This window comes from Esox lucius, chromosome 2, assembly GCF_011004845.1.
Source record: "Esox lucius isolate fEsoLuc1 chromosome 2, fEsoLuc1.pri, whole genome shotgun sequence".
Classification (NCBI taxonomy): domain Eukaryota; kingdom Metazoa; phylum Chordata; class Actinopteri; order Esociformes; family Esocidae; genus Esox; species Esox lucius.
Window position 1 is genome coordinate 12087061 of NC_047570.1, and position 13422 is coordinate 12100482.

At 42.8% G+C, this 13422-nt stretch overlaps 1 protein-coding gene across 3 annotated transcripts in view; it reads left to right on the forward strand.

Annotated features, from left to right (window-relative positions):
* The first annotated feature begins 775 nt into the window (after window positions 1-775).
* acsf3 (acyl-CoA synthetase family member 3) overlaps window positions 776-13422 on the forward strand; it is a 36630-nt gene continuing 23983 nt past the window's right edge. The window contains exons 1-5 of one of the 3 annotated variants that reach the window (XM_010881491.4): window positions 776-851; window positions 1712-2473; window positions 4124-4279; window positions 11663-11817; window positions 12315-12460. In XM_010881491.4, the coding sequence (XP_010879793.2) occupies window positions 1799-2473; window positions 4124-4279; window positions 11663-11817; window positions 12315-12460 (1132 nt within the window). In that variant the 5' untranslated portion in view covers window positions 776-851; window positions 1712-1798. The other 2 variants (XM_010881498.4, XM_020052935.3) reach the window with 2 other exon arrangements.

A 13422-nucleotide genomic window follows, 5' to 3' on the forward strand; every position in this document is an offset into this window, starting at 1 on the left:
TAGGGGTTCAGGGAAGTGAAAACTTTTTGAATGAGTGCCATGTCTGAACAATTCTTATCTGAGGCCCGCGACTGCCAGCTGGTGGCTGAATGTGCCCAGCTCTGTGAGATGATGCCAAGCTAGTTGGCACGCTGAAGAACTGGCATAGAGTGATCTAATGCCAAAACAACCCAGTGCAGTTCATATTCCAATTTCTCTTCTCTCTTTCTCTCCCACCCTCCCTCTCTCATTCTCTCTCTGCCAATGTCTCAGTTTGAATTGTCACATTTTCAAAAGACAAATCTTAATAGGATTTTGAACAACAGATGCAATGAGGTTGAGGCAACAGGAGGCGGAGGTTTGCAAAATGTAGTAAACTCCACACATTGAGCTTTGACATATTTGACATTAACTATTGGATTATTGCTGACCACTGTCAGGTTCTTCTGACATTTCAGTAAAGCCTACTACTACGCTACTCAATTCCTTAAAATCATTGTTGATCCAAAACCTGTAGAAACTACTTGAATGAGCAAATTGCATGAATCCTACCTAATGACATATTCATATCATTCTAACTAGAAGGTATTTTACTCTTAGGTTGTGTAAATAGATTAATGAGCATCTCATGCATTTTTCTGGAATCTCCATACATTTTTCCAGAAACTGTTGCCTAACATAAGAAAACACAGACTCTTGTTTTAAGTGGTCAAACCTTGCAGTATACACAGAACGTGTTTGTACAATTTTTTTGTATCTTTTTTGATGACTTGCGTTGTTCCTTTTTTCACATCCTGGAAACTATACGCTAGCTCTTGTTTCTGCCCGGAATTTTATCACGACGTACCCTCACAAAAGTCACCGGTGTTATGGTAAGGTGTATATTTACTTTAGCGTAATAGCGGGAGCTTTAAAATCATTTTTGTCTTTTTCAATGAGGGTATAGTTTAAACAAGATAACTATCATGGTGAAACGTATGTAAAAAACAATTAAGAAAAACAAGTGTTGTCGCAAAAACAGCTTCACATTCAGCATAAGCTAACTGACCTAGCTAAAAGACGTTAGGTACAAGCTTCAGTCCTTGATGATTTTTATGACGTTTCGTCACTTTCTGGCAATCCTGTCCTTTACTGTTCAGATACAGAAGCATATTTAAGCTAATTCAATGTCATACTTTCGTTGAGTAGTATGCTCATGATAGCCAGCTTTCTATCTTATTACTCATGTTGGCTCAGAGTAAGTTAGATATGTTGATGTAGCTTGCCAACTAAGTTTCGTACATTGTGTTAATTGCAACAGCAAACTATAATGTAAGTTAACAAAGTAACATAAGTATTAACTTGCAAAATGTACCATGAAGTCCAAAGATCAACTCAGGTGATTTTTAGTGCTTTTCAGATACATTGACAGAAGTTACTGCTGGATTGCTTCACAGCCTATGTAAATATTTGTCTCTATAACCTTGCTACCAGAGTGACTTGTCTATTCACGCTAGACACTGATTGGGCTATATGCAGTGCCACTTCATGTTATTGGGTCAGGAAGGTTTTGTCCTTTTCGAGTAAAATGTTTGGCATAATTAGATATTTACCTGCAGGCTAGTGGGCACATTCACAGAGGTTATAAATAACAGTTAACACCAAAGCCTGTCACTACAGCACATTGTTGACTGTAACTAATAAAAATGTCACTTACCCCATGTTAATTTAAAAATGTTCTGAAAATGAACAGGTTTTCTAGTGTTACCATTGTACGTCCAGACATCATGAGGATGTGTGTTATAAGAGGATACCGTTGGTGACAGCATAATCTCCCACAATGTTGTCGGTGTCAGCGCGTCACTCAGTCCATCTGTGGCGCTCTGCCTGTCCTGCTGGTTGGACACACTGGTTACACTTGAGGAGATCTTACTCCTCAACCAGAGTCAGACAGGCTGCAAAAGGGGACTTTGACCCAGTGTTCTCCAGGGCCCGAGCATTCGGGGACAAGCTGGCCATAGTGGACGACAGTGGACGCCACAGCTTCAAGGACCTGTATGGCAGCAGTAGGGGCCTAGCCTGCCGTATCAAGGAAAGTCTGGGATGTCCCTCCGGGGACCTGCAGGGGAAGCGCGTCTCCTTCTTGTGTGCCAATGACGCCTCATACACAGTAGCCCAGTGGGCGTCCTGGATGTGTGGCGGCACGGCCGTGCCTCTCTACAGGAAGCACCCTTTGTCAGAGCTGGAGTACATCCTGTCTGACTCTCAGAGCTCCCTGGTGGTGGCTGGGCAGCCATATGCAGAGACCCTAGAGCCACTGGCCCACAAACTTGGGCTGCCCTGCCTGCAGATACCCCCCACTTCCAACCTCAGCTCCCTGCTGGAAGGCCCAGAGACCCAGCCTGAGCCCAGCATCACAGACTGGGCCCAGCGGCCTGCCATGATCATCTACACCAGCGGAACCACAGGCAGCCCCAAAGGGGTTCTCCACACTCACAGCAGCATCCGGGCCATGGTAAATGGGTTATACAGATGTTACTTTATGCATGTATGTTAAATAAGCATAAGAATACTAGTTTTACTCTGTGTCTTTCCACTTGGCTGTTCAGCACAATAATGTGTTGCCCAAAGGCATGGTCGATATCAAATCAGTGTATTATTCCATTATGATAGGACTAGCTTATGAAAGTGAATCTTCAGTCACTTCTATTACTTATACATTTATAAAATAATGAATACATGTTGTGAAACACTATCAGTCCACTACTAGCCAGATATGTTTTGAAAATGTTCTGATATTACAATAAAAAATCTCTAATGTTCCATTAAAAACAAAATTCAGCTATATATAAAAAAAAAAAAAAGTGAACTTAGCAAGTAATTGTCTTAATGTATTCAGAAGTAGGGGCATCAGTGATTTGTGTTGCTTTCTGAAGAAGCTTTGTGTGTAGTGTGCTTATATCCGTTAGCAGTTATGCTAATGACAGCAGCATTGTTCTGGTAGATTAAGGCTTTCCCAGAAAAACTGTCCTGTTAAATGTTAACTACAATGTTGTCTATACTTGCCTAGTATTCTATCCCAACAATTCATCACTACAGTGGGGATTACCTCCAGACTCTGCCCAAACAATCAGTCACATTTATTTTATATAGCACTTTTTACATCAGCAGTTGTCACAAAGTGCTTATACATACACACAGCCTAAAACCCCAAAGAGCAAACAATGACAAGAGAAGGATGCACAGTGGCTAGGAAAAAAACCCTAGTAGGGTTGGAACCTATGAAGAATCCTAGAAAGGAGCTGGAGTCCTCAGTGGCCTGTCATCAGAGATGTTGTGATTTTAGAATGTTCTTTTTATTATTGTCATTTAGTTGACGCTCCTATCCAAAGCAACTTACTGAAGCATTTTGGTTTAATTGTTGATGTTTTTAAATTTCTAATGTGGATCTTTTGTGAGCAAATGAATGAAGACACTGGAAAAAACAGAAACTATGAACATTTTAATTGAGAAATGATAAAGCAGATTTAGACAATCAGTAACCAGAATGGATTGGATCCTCTGTTGGGAGTTAGTTGTTTTTTTAAACAGGTTTCTGTAGCCCAGTGACAGTACAAGGTTTGACCCTCTCTTCATCTGACTTCACATACGATAGACACAGTGTCGTTTTGCTTTTGTTCCACATGAGCTCTTTGAATAATCACACAAATTATTTCATTACAAGGGGCTCTTCAGGCTGTAGAGGATTTTCGAGTAAAATTTCTCCCAAAATTGACCTGCATGTCCAATAGAGTGGAAAATTAGATCACCCTTCATTAAGGAGGAGCTTGGTTTATAAATGACAAGCCCAGGGAGGTAGCTCAGTGAGGGAACAGGGAAGGAAGGCTGATGGCAGGGGTACGCTCTCCAGTCCCTCGGCTCTTTCCAGCTGTCTTGCTCTTCTCACTAAAGACAGGGTTTTATTCGCTCCTTTCACTGTGGTTAATAACGAGTGTGTTTGATATGTTGTGTCAGAAATAAACCTTCCGCCGACAATGCACGCATGGAAGCTTTTTAGTGAGCTACCTATCATTGTATCGAAGTAAAATGTCAAAAGAACTGGATGGAAAACGCTTTGATCAAATAGCTGAGAGCCTTTCCGGTGGTCTGTATTCCCCCCTCCCAGGTTCAGAGTCTGGTGTCAGAGTGGGGCTGGTCCCGGGATGACGTCCTCCTTCACACTTTGCCTCTGCACCACGTCCATGGTGTCGTCAACACGTTGCTCTGCCCTCTCTGGGTGGGCGCCACCACTGTCATGCTGCCTGACTTCCAGCCCCAGAAGGTAAACTACCACTGCAGTGTGCTCGTTCCAGGAAAGTGTAACTTGTTTATGTATACAGTCATGAGAAAAAGCAAGTATCCCGTGGATCAAAAATCAACAGGAATGCATTTTTATAAAGCAGAAAAAACAAGTACACACCTCCCTTCAGTTGCTGTTTCTTGTACCCGTTTATCTTTTTTTATGTTGACTGTTAGGAACTCTGGCCCACTCTTCTTGACTGTACGTGTATCAACTCTGTCATGTTTTTAGGTGTTTCATACATACACGGCCTGCATCAATTCTCCCCACAGCATTTCAGTAGAATTGAGGTCTGGGCTTTGACACGGCCATTCCCTAACCTTCCATTTCTGCTTTTTGAGCCATTCTGTGGTGGTTTGTTTGTGGGTTTATGGACATTGTCCTGTTACAATATCTGTATTCTGTTCAGCTTTTTGACAGATGGCCTCACATTCCCCTCAATAATGCTCTGGTACAATATGGAATTGATGCTTGGCTCAAGTTGGCCAGGACCTGAGGCAGCACAGTAGCCGAATAGGTATTTGGTTTTGATACGATGTGTTACCACACAACCATATGATGTGTTACCACACAACCATATGATTACCAAACCAGACCAGGTCTCTAATCCTTATGGAAAGCTGGGCCCACCCAAGTTACTCTCTAATGATTTTCTAATAATTGGAATCGGTACACATGATTTAATTTTAACTGTTTTATGTGATGCTTAGGTAGTGGCCTGCTAACTTTTCCATTTAAGGAAATCGCATTTGTGTTTATTTTAATTGCATATATGATTTAAAATCTACATTTCTTATGTGTGATATGTTATTTTTGGGTTTTAGTTTATCTTTATTAACTTTCCAGGCGGTGTACTTATTTCTCATACAGTCATGTGAAAATGTGTTTTAAGAATGACTAGTAAATGCTTATTAAGTGCCTAGTGGGTTGATGATTTTGTGTCCAATCAATCCCTTTGTCACATGTTTGTTGTGTAAATCAGGAAAGGGCAATTAAATGCAAGGCCCAATCAATCAATCAAAATTTATTTATAAAGCGCTTTTTACAACAGCAGTTGTCACAAAGTGCTTTACAGAGACACCCAGCCTTAAACCCCAAGGAGCAAACAACAGTAGTGTTGAATTTCAGTGGCTAGGAAAAACTCCCTAAGAAGGTCGAATTTTAGGAAGAAACCTAGAGAGGACCCAGGCTCAGAGGGGTGACCAGTCCTCTTCTGGCTGTGCCGGGTGAGATATTAAGAGTCCAATTGGAATAATAAATAAATTTCTCTTGGACAGGAACAGCAATGGTCCCCCCAAACCAGGTAATCCGCAGGTGTGGACCAGGACCTCATCTCCTTCTAAAATTTAAAATTGGAGGAAATTGAGAAAAGTTAGTAGTACATCCCTCATGTCCCCCAGCACAATAATATAGCAGCGTAACACCTTGGAAACTGAGACGGGGGGGTCCGGTGACACTGTGGCCCTACCCGGGGGAGGCCCCGGACAGGGCCCAACAGGCAGGAAATTAATCCACCCACATTGCCAGGCATCAACCAAAGGGACACCCACCAACCGCAACCCCCCTGAATGAGGGCCGAGTATTGCTAGCAGCGTACAGCCCAACTGCACAAGTGCGCAACAGAGAGTCAACAACAAGCCAGTGACTCTTCCCCCGAAGGGCATTGGAGGGAGGGCAAGGCCCAAGAGACCTTGGAAATGTTGAAACATTTTCTTCCTGTCTATCTATGGGGAACAGGGTTGAAGTCTTGTGCTGCTCCTTTTCCACCATAAAACACCACAAAATGTCTCAACTAAATGGATTGAGTAGCCCAGTTCACCTCCGTTTACCCTGTTCAATCTTAATCTTTTCTTTTTAAATAGGAACATTTTCACCATTTCAAAACATGGTTGACCCTAAAATGTAACACTAAAGGCCACCCAGAGGTCTATACCCTGCTGCCCAAAATATGGAATGTTAGCACTTTAGCAAATTATATATGTAAGAATATATATGTAATGAATTTCATATTTTGTCTCTATAAAAGGGCACAAAATGCTTTTAAAATGCAATATTGATGCAACCCTTCTACTACTCAAACAGACAAAAGGGACTTTCAGGGAGCGACTCAGTATACTAACAGTGCCATTAGTACTTTATCATGCTTTTTAGATTACTTCCCATTTGGATTTCAAGAATGTTTCAACCGTTTCCCTTTTAAACTAAAATAAAACAATGTATAAATAATTGCCCCTGGTAGGAATGGCCAAACTGAAGTCTTGCCATGACATTTAGCAGATAGAAGTGTGTGACCCATTTAGCATTCCCCACTCAACCACGTTAAATCCAAGTTAACATTCTATAAAGCTTCCATTTAAAAGGTGAAATGTCAACTTGATAAAAAATTTTCCACATGTACATCAGCCAGGAGCATGTGTCTCGACTGTTGGTTTTCTCTAGACAAACCCGTCAAATTTTAATGAACGAGCGTTCTCTGCAGGAATCTTTAGTCACTGTCTGTCTGTATTTTCTTTATGTGGTTCCTCATTAGCTGGCACTATGGGTCTGACAAAAAATGTTATATTACAGGAAAAATATTGTTAATTAAGATGCTAACATCTGGACATGGGTTCCTAACACCTATATTTTTCTTTATGTGACATCAATGACTCTACAAATCTGTAAAATGCCAAGTCATTGGAAAGTCATTCTATACTATGTGTGACTGTTGCTATCAATATATCTATTTAATTACTTTCTACAAAAGAGATTTCATTCATTTCATAAAAATTAACATACCACATTTTTGGTAGTGTAATAACGTTTGAAGAAATCGGTTACTATTATTATTAAGTGAGCTGAGGGGAAATAAGTTTCATAACAAGTTTCCTTAGTCCCTTAAATTAAACAAAATCAAGATTGTGGTGTATTTAAAGGGAAATGTAGCCACTGCAGGCTAAAAATCAATGGAAGTAATCAAGGTGTGCAAGCAAGTTTTATTTTTAATGGCCAAATTACCTTTAAGTAACATCAAACCAAATACTTGATTTCAGATTATTTATTTTTTCTTTTTTTCCTCACATGTTCACATGGCCTGATTACTTCCATTGATTTTTAGCTGAAGCGAAAAGTTTGAAGAGGTTTGTAATGACTGTTTAAAGAATGTAATCACAGATAACAGGTTCTCTTAGCCCATAGTCTACTTTCAGGTTGGGGGCACCCTAGATAATAAAAGAGGGGAACCTCTGGCCTTGACCCAGACATTACAGACATGAAACAAAATCGAAATGAAAAATTGCGGCGTATGTCCGCCTGTCTCCCTGCCCACCTGACAACCTACCTGTCAGTTGGTGGTTCCTCTGTTTGCGGGGATCCACAGACCTGAACACTGGAGCCCCACTGAGGGGGGCAGTAAAAGGGGGCTGCTGTTCAACCTTATCGGTTAGTTGTCAGCCTTTGGAGCTAATTGCGGCCCTGTTGCTGTGCTGCCAGCGCTGGGCCGGGGGCGTCAATAACAGAGACAGGAGTTGAGCCGACACTGACAGTTCCGTGATGCCCCCTCTGTCTCCCCCCGCCGGGCCGCTGGGGGTCAGACGTGGAGGCAGCGAGCCAGCCAGGCAAAGCTCCAGGTTGAATGTCCCCCTCCACCCCCAGACTGTCACTCTAAGCGTTCAGGGCTCGGTGATGAATTGCCCTGTGTGGCTTTATATCTGACCACGCCAACTCACGGCCCCAGCTTTAGAGCGAGATCAATCGATGAGCTGACATTGAAGGATGATGGTGCTTGTTTTGGAGGGGTGGGGGAGCCGAGAGGGAGGTGGTGTCAGAGGGATTTTAAGGTCCAGGAGAACTTAATGGGAGTCACAGGTGTGATTGACAGGTAAGGGCTGTAGAGGACATCCAATAAAGAGGAAGTTTACTGTACTATCAGAGCGTTTCACTTTTCTTTGTACCTTACCTGACCTTGTGTACCAAACAGACAGTCGAGGCTTCACTCTTACCCCTGAGGATGCCTTGTACATTTCTCCTTCATTTTCTTCAAGTCATAATGAGAAACAAATCAATATACTCTTTTATGTATTAACATAGCTGTAGGCTGTACATGGGTTCTGACTGGCTGATAGACTGGTTGGACATTGTACTGAGACTAGTGGTATGATCTTTTTAAAAATACATGTATTTCTACCTCTAATGGCCAGACTTTTTCTTGAAGAACCAATACAGACAAGGAGACAGAGCAGTGTGTGTGTCGCTGTTGTGGTGATGGTAGAGTGTTAGTCGTGTTGGTAGTAGTAATTGTAGTAGTTCTAATAATAATAGTGATGGTGGTGATTGTAGAGGATTAGTTGTGGTAGTTCTAATAATAATAGTAGTAGTGATGGTGGTGATTCTAGAGGATTAGTTGTGGCCGTTCTAATAATAATAATAGTAGTTGTGATGGTGGTGATTGTAGAGGATTAGTTGTGGCCGTTCTAATAATAATAATAGTAGTTGTGATGGTGGTGATTCTAGAGGATTAGTTGTGGCCGTTCTAATAATAATAATAGTAGTTGTGATGGTGGTGATTCTAGAGGATTAGTTGTGGTAGTTCTAATAATAATAGTAGTAGTGATGGTGGTGATTCTAGAGGATTAGTTGTGGTAGTAATAGTTGTAATAATAATAATAATAGTATTAGTAATGGTGGTGATTCTAGAGGGTTAGTTGTAGTTGTAGTTATAATAATTATTATTATAATAATAGTAGTAGTAGTGATGGTGGTGATTGTAGAGGATTAGTTGTAGTTGTAGTTATAATAATAATTATTATAATAATAGTAGTAGTAGTGATGGTGGTGATTCTAGAGGGTTAGTTGTAGTTGTAGTTATAATAATAATTATTATAATAATAGTAGTAGTAGTGATGGTGGTGATTGTAGAGGATTAGCTGTGGTAGTAGTAATTGTAATAATAATAATAGTATTAGTGATGGTGGTGATTCTAGAAGAATAGTTGTTGTAGTTGTAGTAATAATAATAATAATAATAGTAGTAGTAGTAGTGATGGTGGTGATTGTAGAGGATTAGTTGTGGTTGTAGTAGTTGTAATAATAATAATAGTATTACTGATGGTGGTGATTCTAGAGGATTAGTTGTGGTAGTAGTAGTTCAAATAATAGTAATAGGCTAGTAGTAGTGGAGTGGATTTTGTGGTAGTGGTTCTGATGATGTTAGTGGTGGTAGTAGTAATGGGGGATGTTGGGGACAGTGGTGGTGATGTGAGTGGTGTTATTCATTGTGTATTGTAAGTGGTAGTAGTAATTGTGAAGTTAGTTGTAGTGGTGATGTTAGTGTTGGAAGTAATGGAGATGTTAGTGGAATGTGTATTGGTGATATTAGTGGTAGTATTAATGGTGATGTCAGTGGTAGTAGTCATGGTGATGTCAGTGGTAGTAGTCATGGTGATGTCAGTGGTAGTTGTCATGGTGATGTCAGTGTTCATGTTGGTGGAGGCTACAGGCTGGTAGAGAGTAGTCTGGGTGCTGCTGGTTTAAGGGCCATGCCGGAGCTGCAGGACTGCAGGGCTGTTTGGGATGCAGGCTGCAGCCGAGGGTCTCCAACAACTCCCCCAGGTGGAGGGTAGCTCTTTGACGGACATAAATTGCTTTTTCCCCCCTCCTGAGTGGCTGCTGGGGGAAGCGCTCCACTGCGCTTGATAGACACGGCCCAGAATGCCCAGAACAGACGCAGTAAATAATATTCCCCTCTGAACACCACTATCTGGTCTGTGTGTGTGTGTGTGTGTGTTTGAGTGTGTGTATACTTGCGTGTGTGTGTTTGAGTGTGTGCATACTGGCGTGTGTGTGTTTGAGTGTGTGTATACTGGCATGTGTGTGTGCGTGTTTGAGTGGGTGTATACAGGCGTGTGTGTGCGTCTGTTTGAGTGGGTTTTGTGTTTGAGTGGGTGTATACTGGCGTGTGTGTGTGTGTGTGTGTTTGAGTGGGTGTATACAGGCGTGTGTGTGCGTCTGTTTGAGTGAGTTTTGTGTTTGTGTGTTTGAGTGGGTGTATACTGGCATGTGTGTGGGTGTGTGGATGAGCATATAGATACAGTACATTCTCAGAGTGTGTGTGTAGGTGTGTCTCTGTCGCATAGTCCACACTTGTTTACTCAACACTTCCCATATTTCCATGTTGCAATATTTCCAGTCTGACGAAGAGAATGGCAGAACCCGAGCCGGGTTGATAAAATAAGGAGGCAGGTAAGTGGAGGAGGAGGTAAAAGGGGGTGATTTAAGAGGAGAGAGGAGGGGAAGTTGAGAAATTGGTGTCAGATGAGAGAAACGGTGTGGAGAGGGAGAGACAGAGGAGGACTGATAAGAGCCGGGGCAGTGGAGCAGGAAATTATGAAATGGAGAGAGTGACTGACTGAGTGGGAGAGAGCGGGAGAGGGAGTGTGAGGGAGGGAGGCTCTAAGAGGGGGAGACGTGCCGTGCCTCCCAGGGGGGGACAGAGCCAAGGAGAATCTGTTGTTCACCTTCAATTAATTCACGCTCTTCTCTCACTGTGGGCTGGGGTGCAGCCAGGCATGCCGGTGGAGGGCGGTGGTGGTGGTGGAGGGTGGGGATGGCGGTGGGGATGGGGGGCGGCGGTGTCGGTGGGGTTGTGAGGGACTTGTAATGTCTCTCTGTCTGTGTTTTTGTAAGTAGCTTTGTCCTTGACAAAGTGTGTGTGTGTGTGTTTTAGGTCTGACTATACTCCGGTCCAGGTGTTGTTGGTTAAGTTTAGGGTTAAGGTTAGGCATTACATCTAGGTAAAGTTTAGGCATAAATGTTACTTTATTGAGGTTAGGGTTAGGTTTAGGTTTAAGTTTAGGGCAAGGGAGCATGCAATTTCTATTTTCTGGTACCCATGAGGATAGCCATACAAACTGTGTGTGTGTGTGTGTGTGTGTGTGTGTCAGTCTCCATTTGTGACTAGGGAAGACGATTGCTACTGGACTCCTTCACAAATGCTCATGAAACACATTTGTCAAAAACTCCCAGGAAAAGGGTGTTTTTAAAAGGCGACGTGCAAAAGCCAGACCAACTTTCTGACTGACCTCAGTTTCATTCCTCTGGAATTCCTCTGTAAGAGGCTATTGGACTGACCTTTGCAGATCCTGACAAAATGTTTGTAACAAACTGGACAGGGTTGACAGATTTCATCTTTAGTCCGGCCCTCACCTCACTCCCCATTCACTGTAAATAATGTACACCACACTGGGCCACCCAATCCATCTTCTGTACATCTTCTGATCTGGATTTAATGATTATGTTTGCATTAATATGGAGTGGCTCATCCATCTACGTAAAACAAAAGGCTGTTTCTGATACTTTCTCCCCTCACTCCCTCCTCTACCTCTCCTAGGTTTGGGAGTTCCTGCTCAGCTCCCAGGCACCTAGGGTAAATGTCTTCATGGCTGTTCCTACCATCTATTCTAAACTGATCCAGCACTACGAGCAGCACTTCACCCAGCCACACGTCCAGGACTTTGTCCGGGCTGTCTGCAAGGAGAGAATCAGGTAGCCAGGACCTCCTTCTGAAATTGTACTAATGGCCATGCTATAAGAATGGATAAGACACATAACTGAATGTTGATATCCGTTGAATGTCTATTTGTCGTTCTGCTAATTATGAACTTGCTTTGTTAAAAAGTCTGATACATCAGAGCCATCGGATTCTTAGGATGTTGGAACAGTGTTTTTTGTAAGTCCATCAGAGAATGGAGAGCAAGTGTGGAGAGATATGGATCAGAGATCATAGGGATGGATTTTAAAGAAACAAGGCTTTATAGTGAGATATGACAGTCTGTTTCTCCTCATATAGCAGGGCTTCTGTTCTGGAGTGGAACGTGACTGATGGAATAGAGTTATAAAGCCTAGCACTTACGTCACCGAACCTAATTCTTCAAACAGCATAGGAAAAGCATTGCTTTATCTGTGCTTTCCAGACCCAAAGGCCTCACTCAAAGCCTTGGCCTTTCTTTACCGTAACCCCAGACTCCCCTCTCTGTCCCCAGGCTGATGGTGTCTGGCTCAGCAGCCCTGCCCCAGCCAACCCTGCAACGATGGGAGGAGATCACTGGACACACCCTGTTGGAGCGCTACGGCATGACGGAGATAGGCATGGCCCTGTCCAATCCGCTTAAGGGACCACGCATCGCAGGTATGCGCGCGTGCACGCACACAATTGCTTTTGCCAGATAACTGTTCGACAGAATGTCTTTTTAATTGCAACATGTCATTAGGCTTCATTGTCTTTCTTCTGTCTGACATAGAACTGTCTCCGGCTGTCTAAGGAACACAGTGTTGATGTGTCAGGTTAAATGACCTCTGTTCTTAGAATCAAAAGCCTGTGATTTTGTGTCTGTTTGGCTCCCCAGGTGACTTTGTTACTGTCTTCACTCTTTTCAATCCTCTTCCCTCCGAGCCTTGTGAGTGGAAGATCTTCAAAGCTGCGTTGTGACAAGCCAGGCTAATTTAACTGTCAGTAGCTCGGCTAATGCGGTCTCTGTTGTTGTTAGCGTGTGTTTGAAATAAAGAAGCAGGTTTGTTTTAATCCTGGGAGGTGATTATTAAGACCAGCTCTGAGACGTTGTGGTCGTATCGACGTCTTTTCCAGCAGCAGGCTCTGAGACACTTGTGGGAGAGCGTGTGCTGCCGTCTCCTTTTTAAGTAGGTTCAAACAAATCAATATCATCCACATAGCTCTCAGAACAACCCCCCCCCCCCCCACCCCCCGTGCGCTGCAAACAACCCCTTCAAAACAACTGTCAACTGTTAGCACGACAACTCAAGTTGTAATCACAATGCATCTGTAAAACTCATTCATTTGTTTTAATGTCTTCAGTAGGTTGCCATTATGGTAATGTTTCCAGTGAGTGTACATATGCAGTACAGTCCTACGACAATGATGGTCAGTGGTCATATTTGCATTGGCTGTGAGCATTAAACCCCAAAGCCTGTGTGCTCTCTCTCTCTCTCTCTCTCTCATTTGGGTTTTTTCTTTCCTCCTGCCTTTCTTCCTCTTTTGTTCTCCCCCTCCCTCCTCTGTGCTGGCATGAGACACATGTCCCCTTTCTGCAAAATTACTTTGAGCACCTCAGCCTCCCCCCCCCCCCCCCCCCG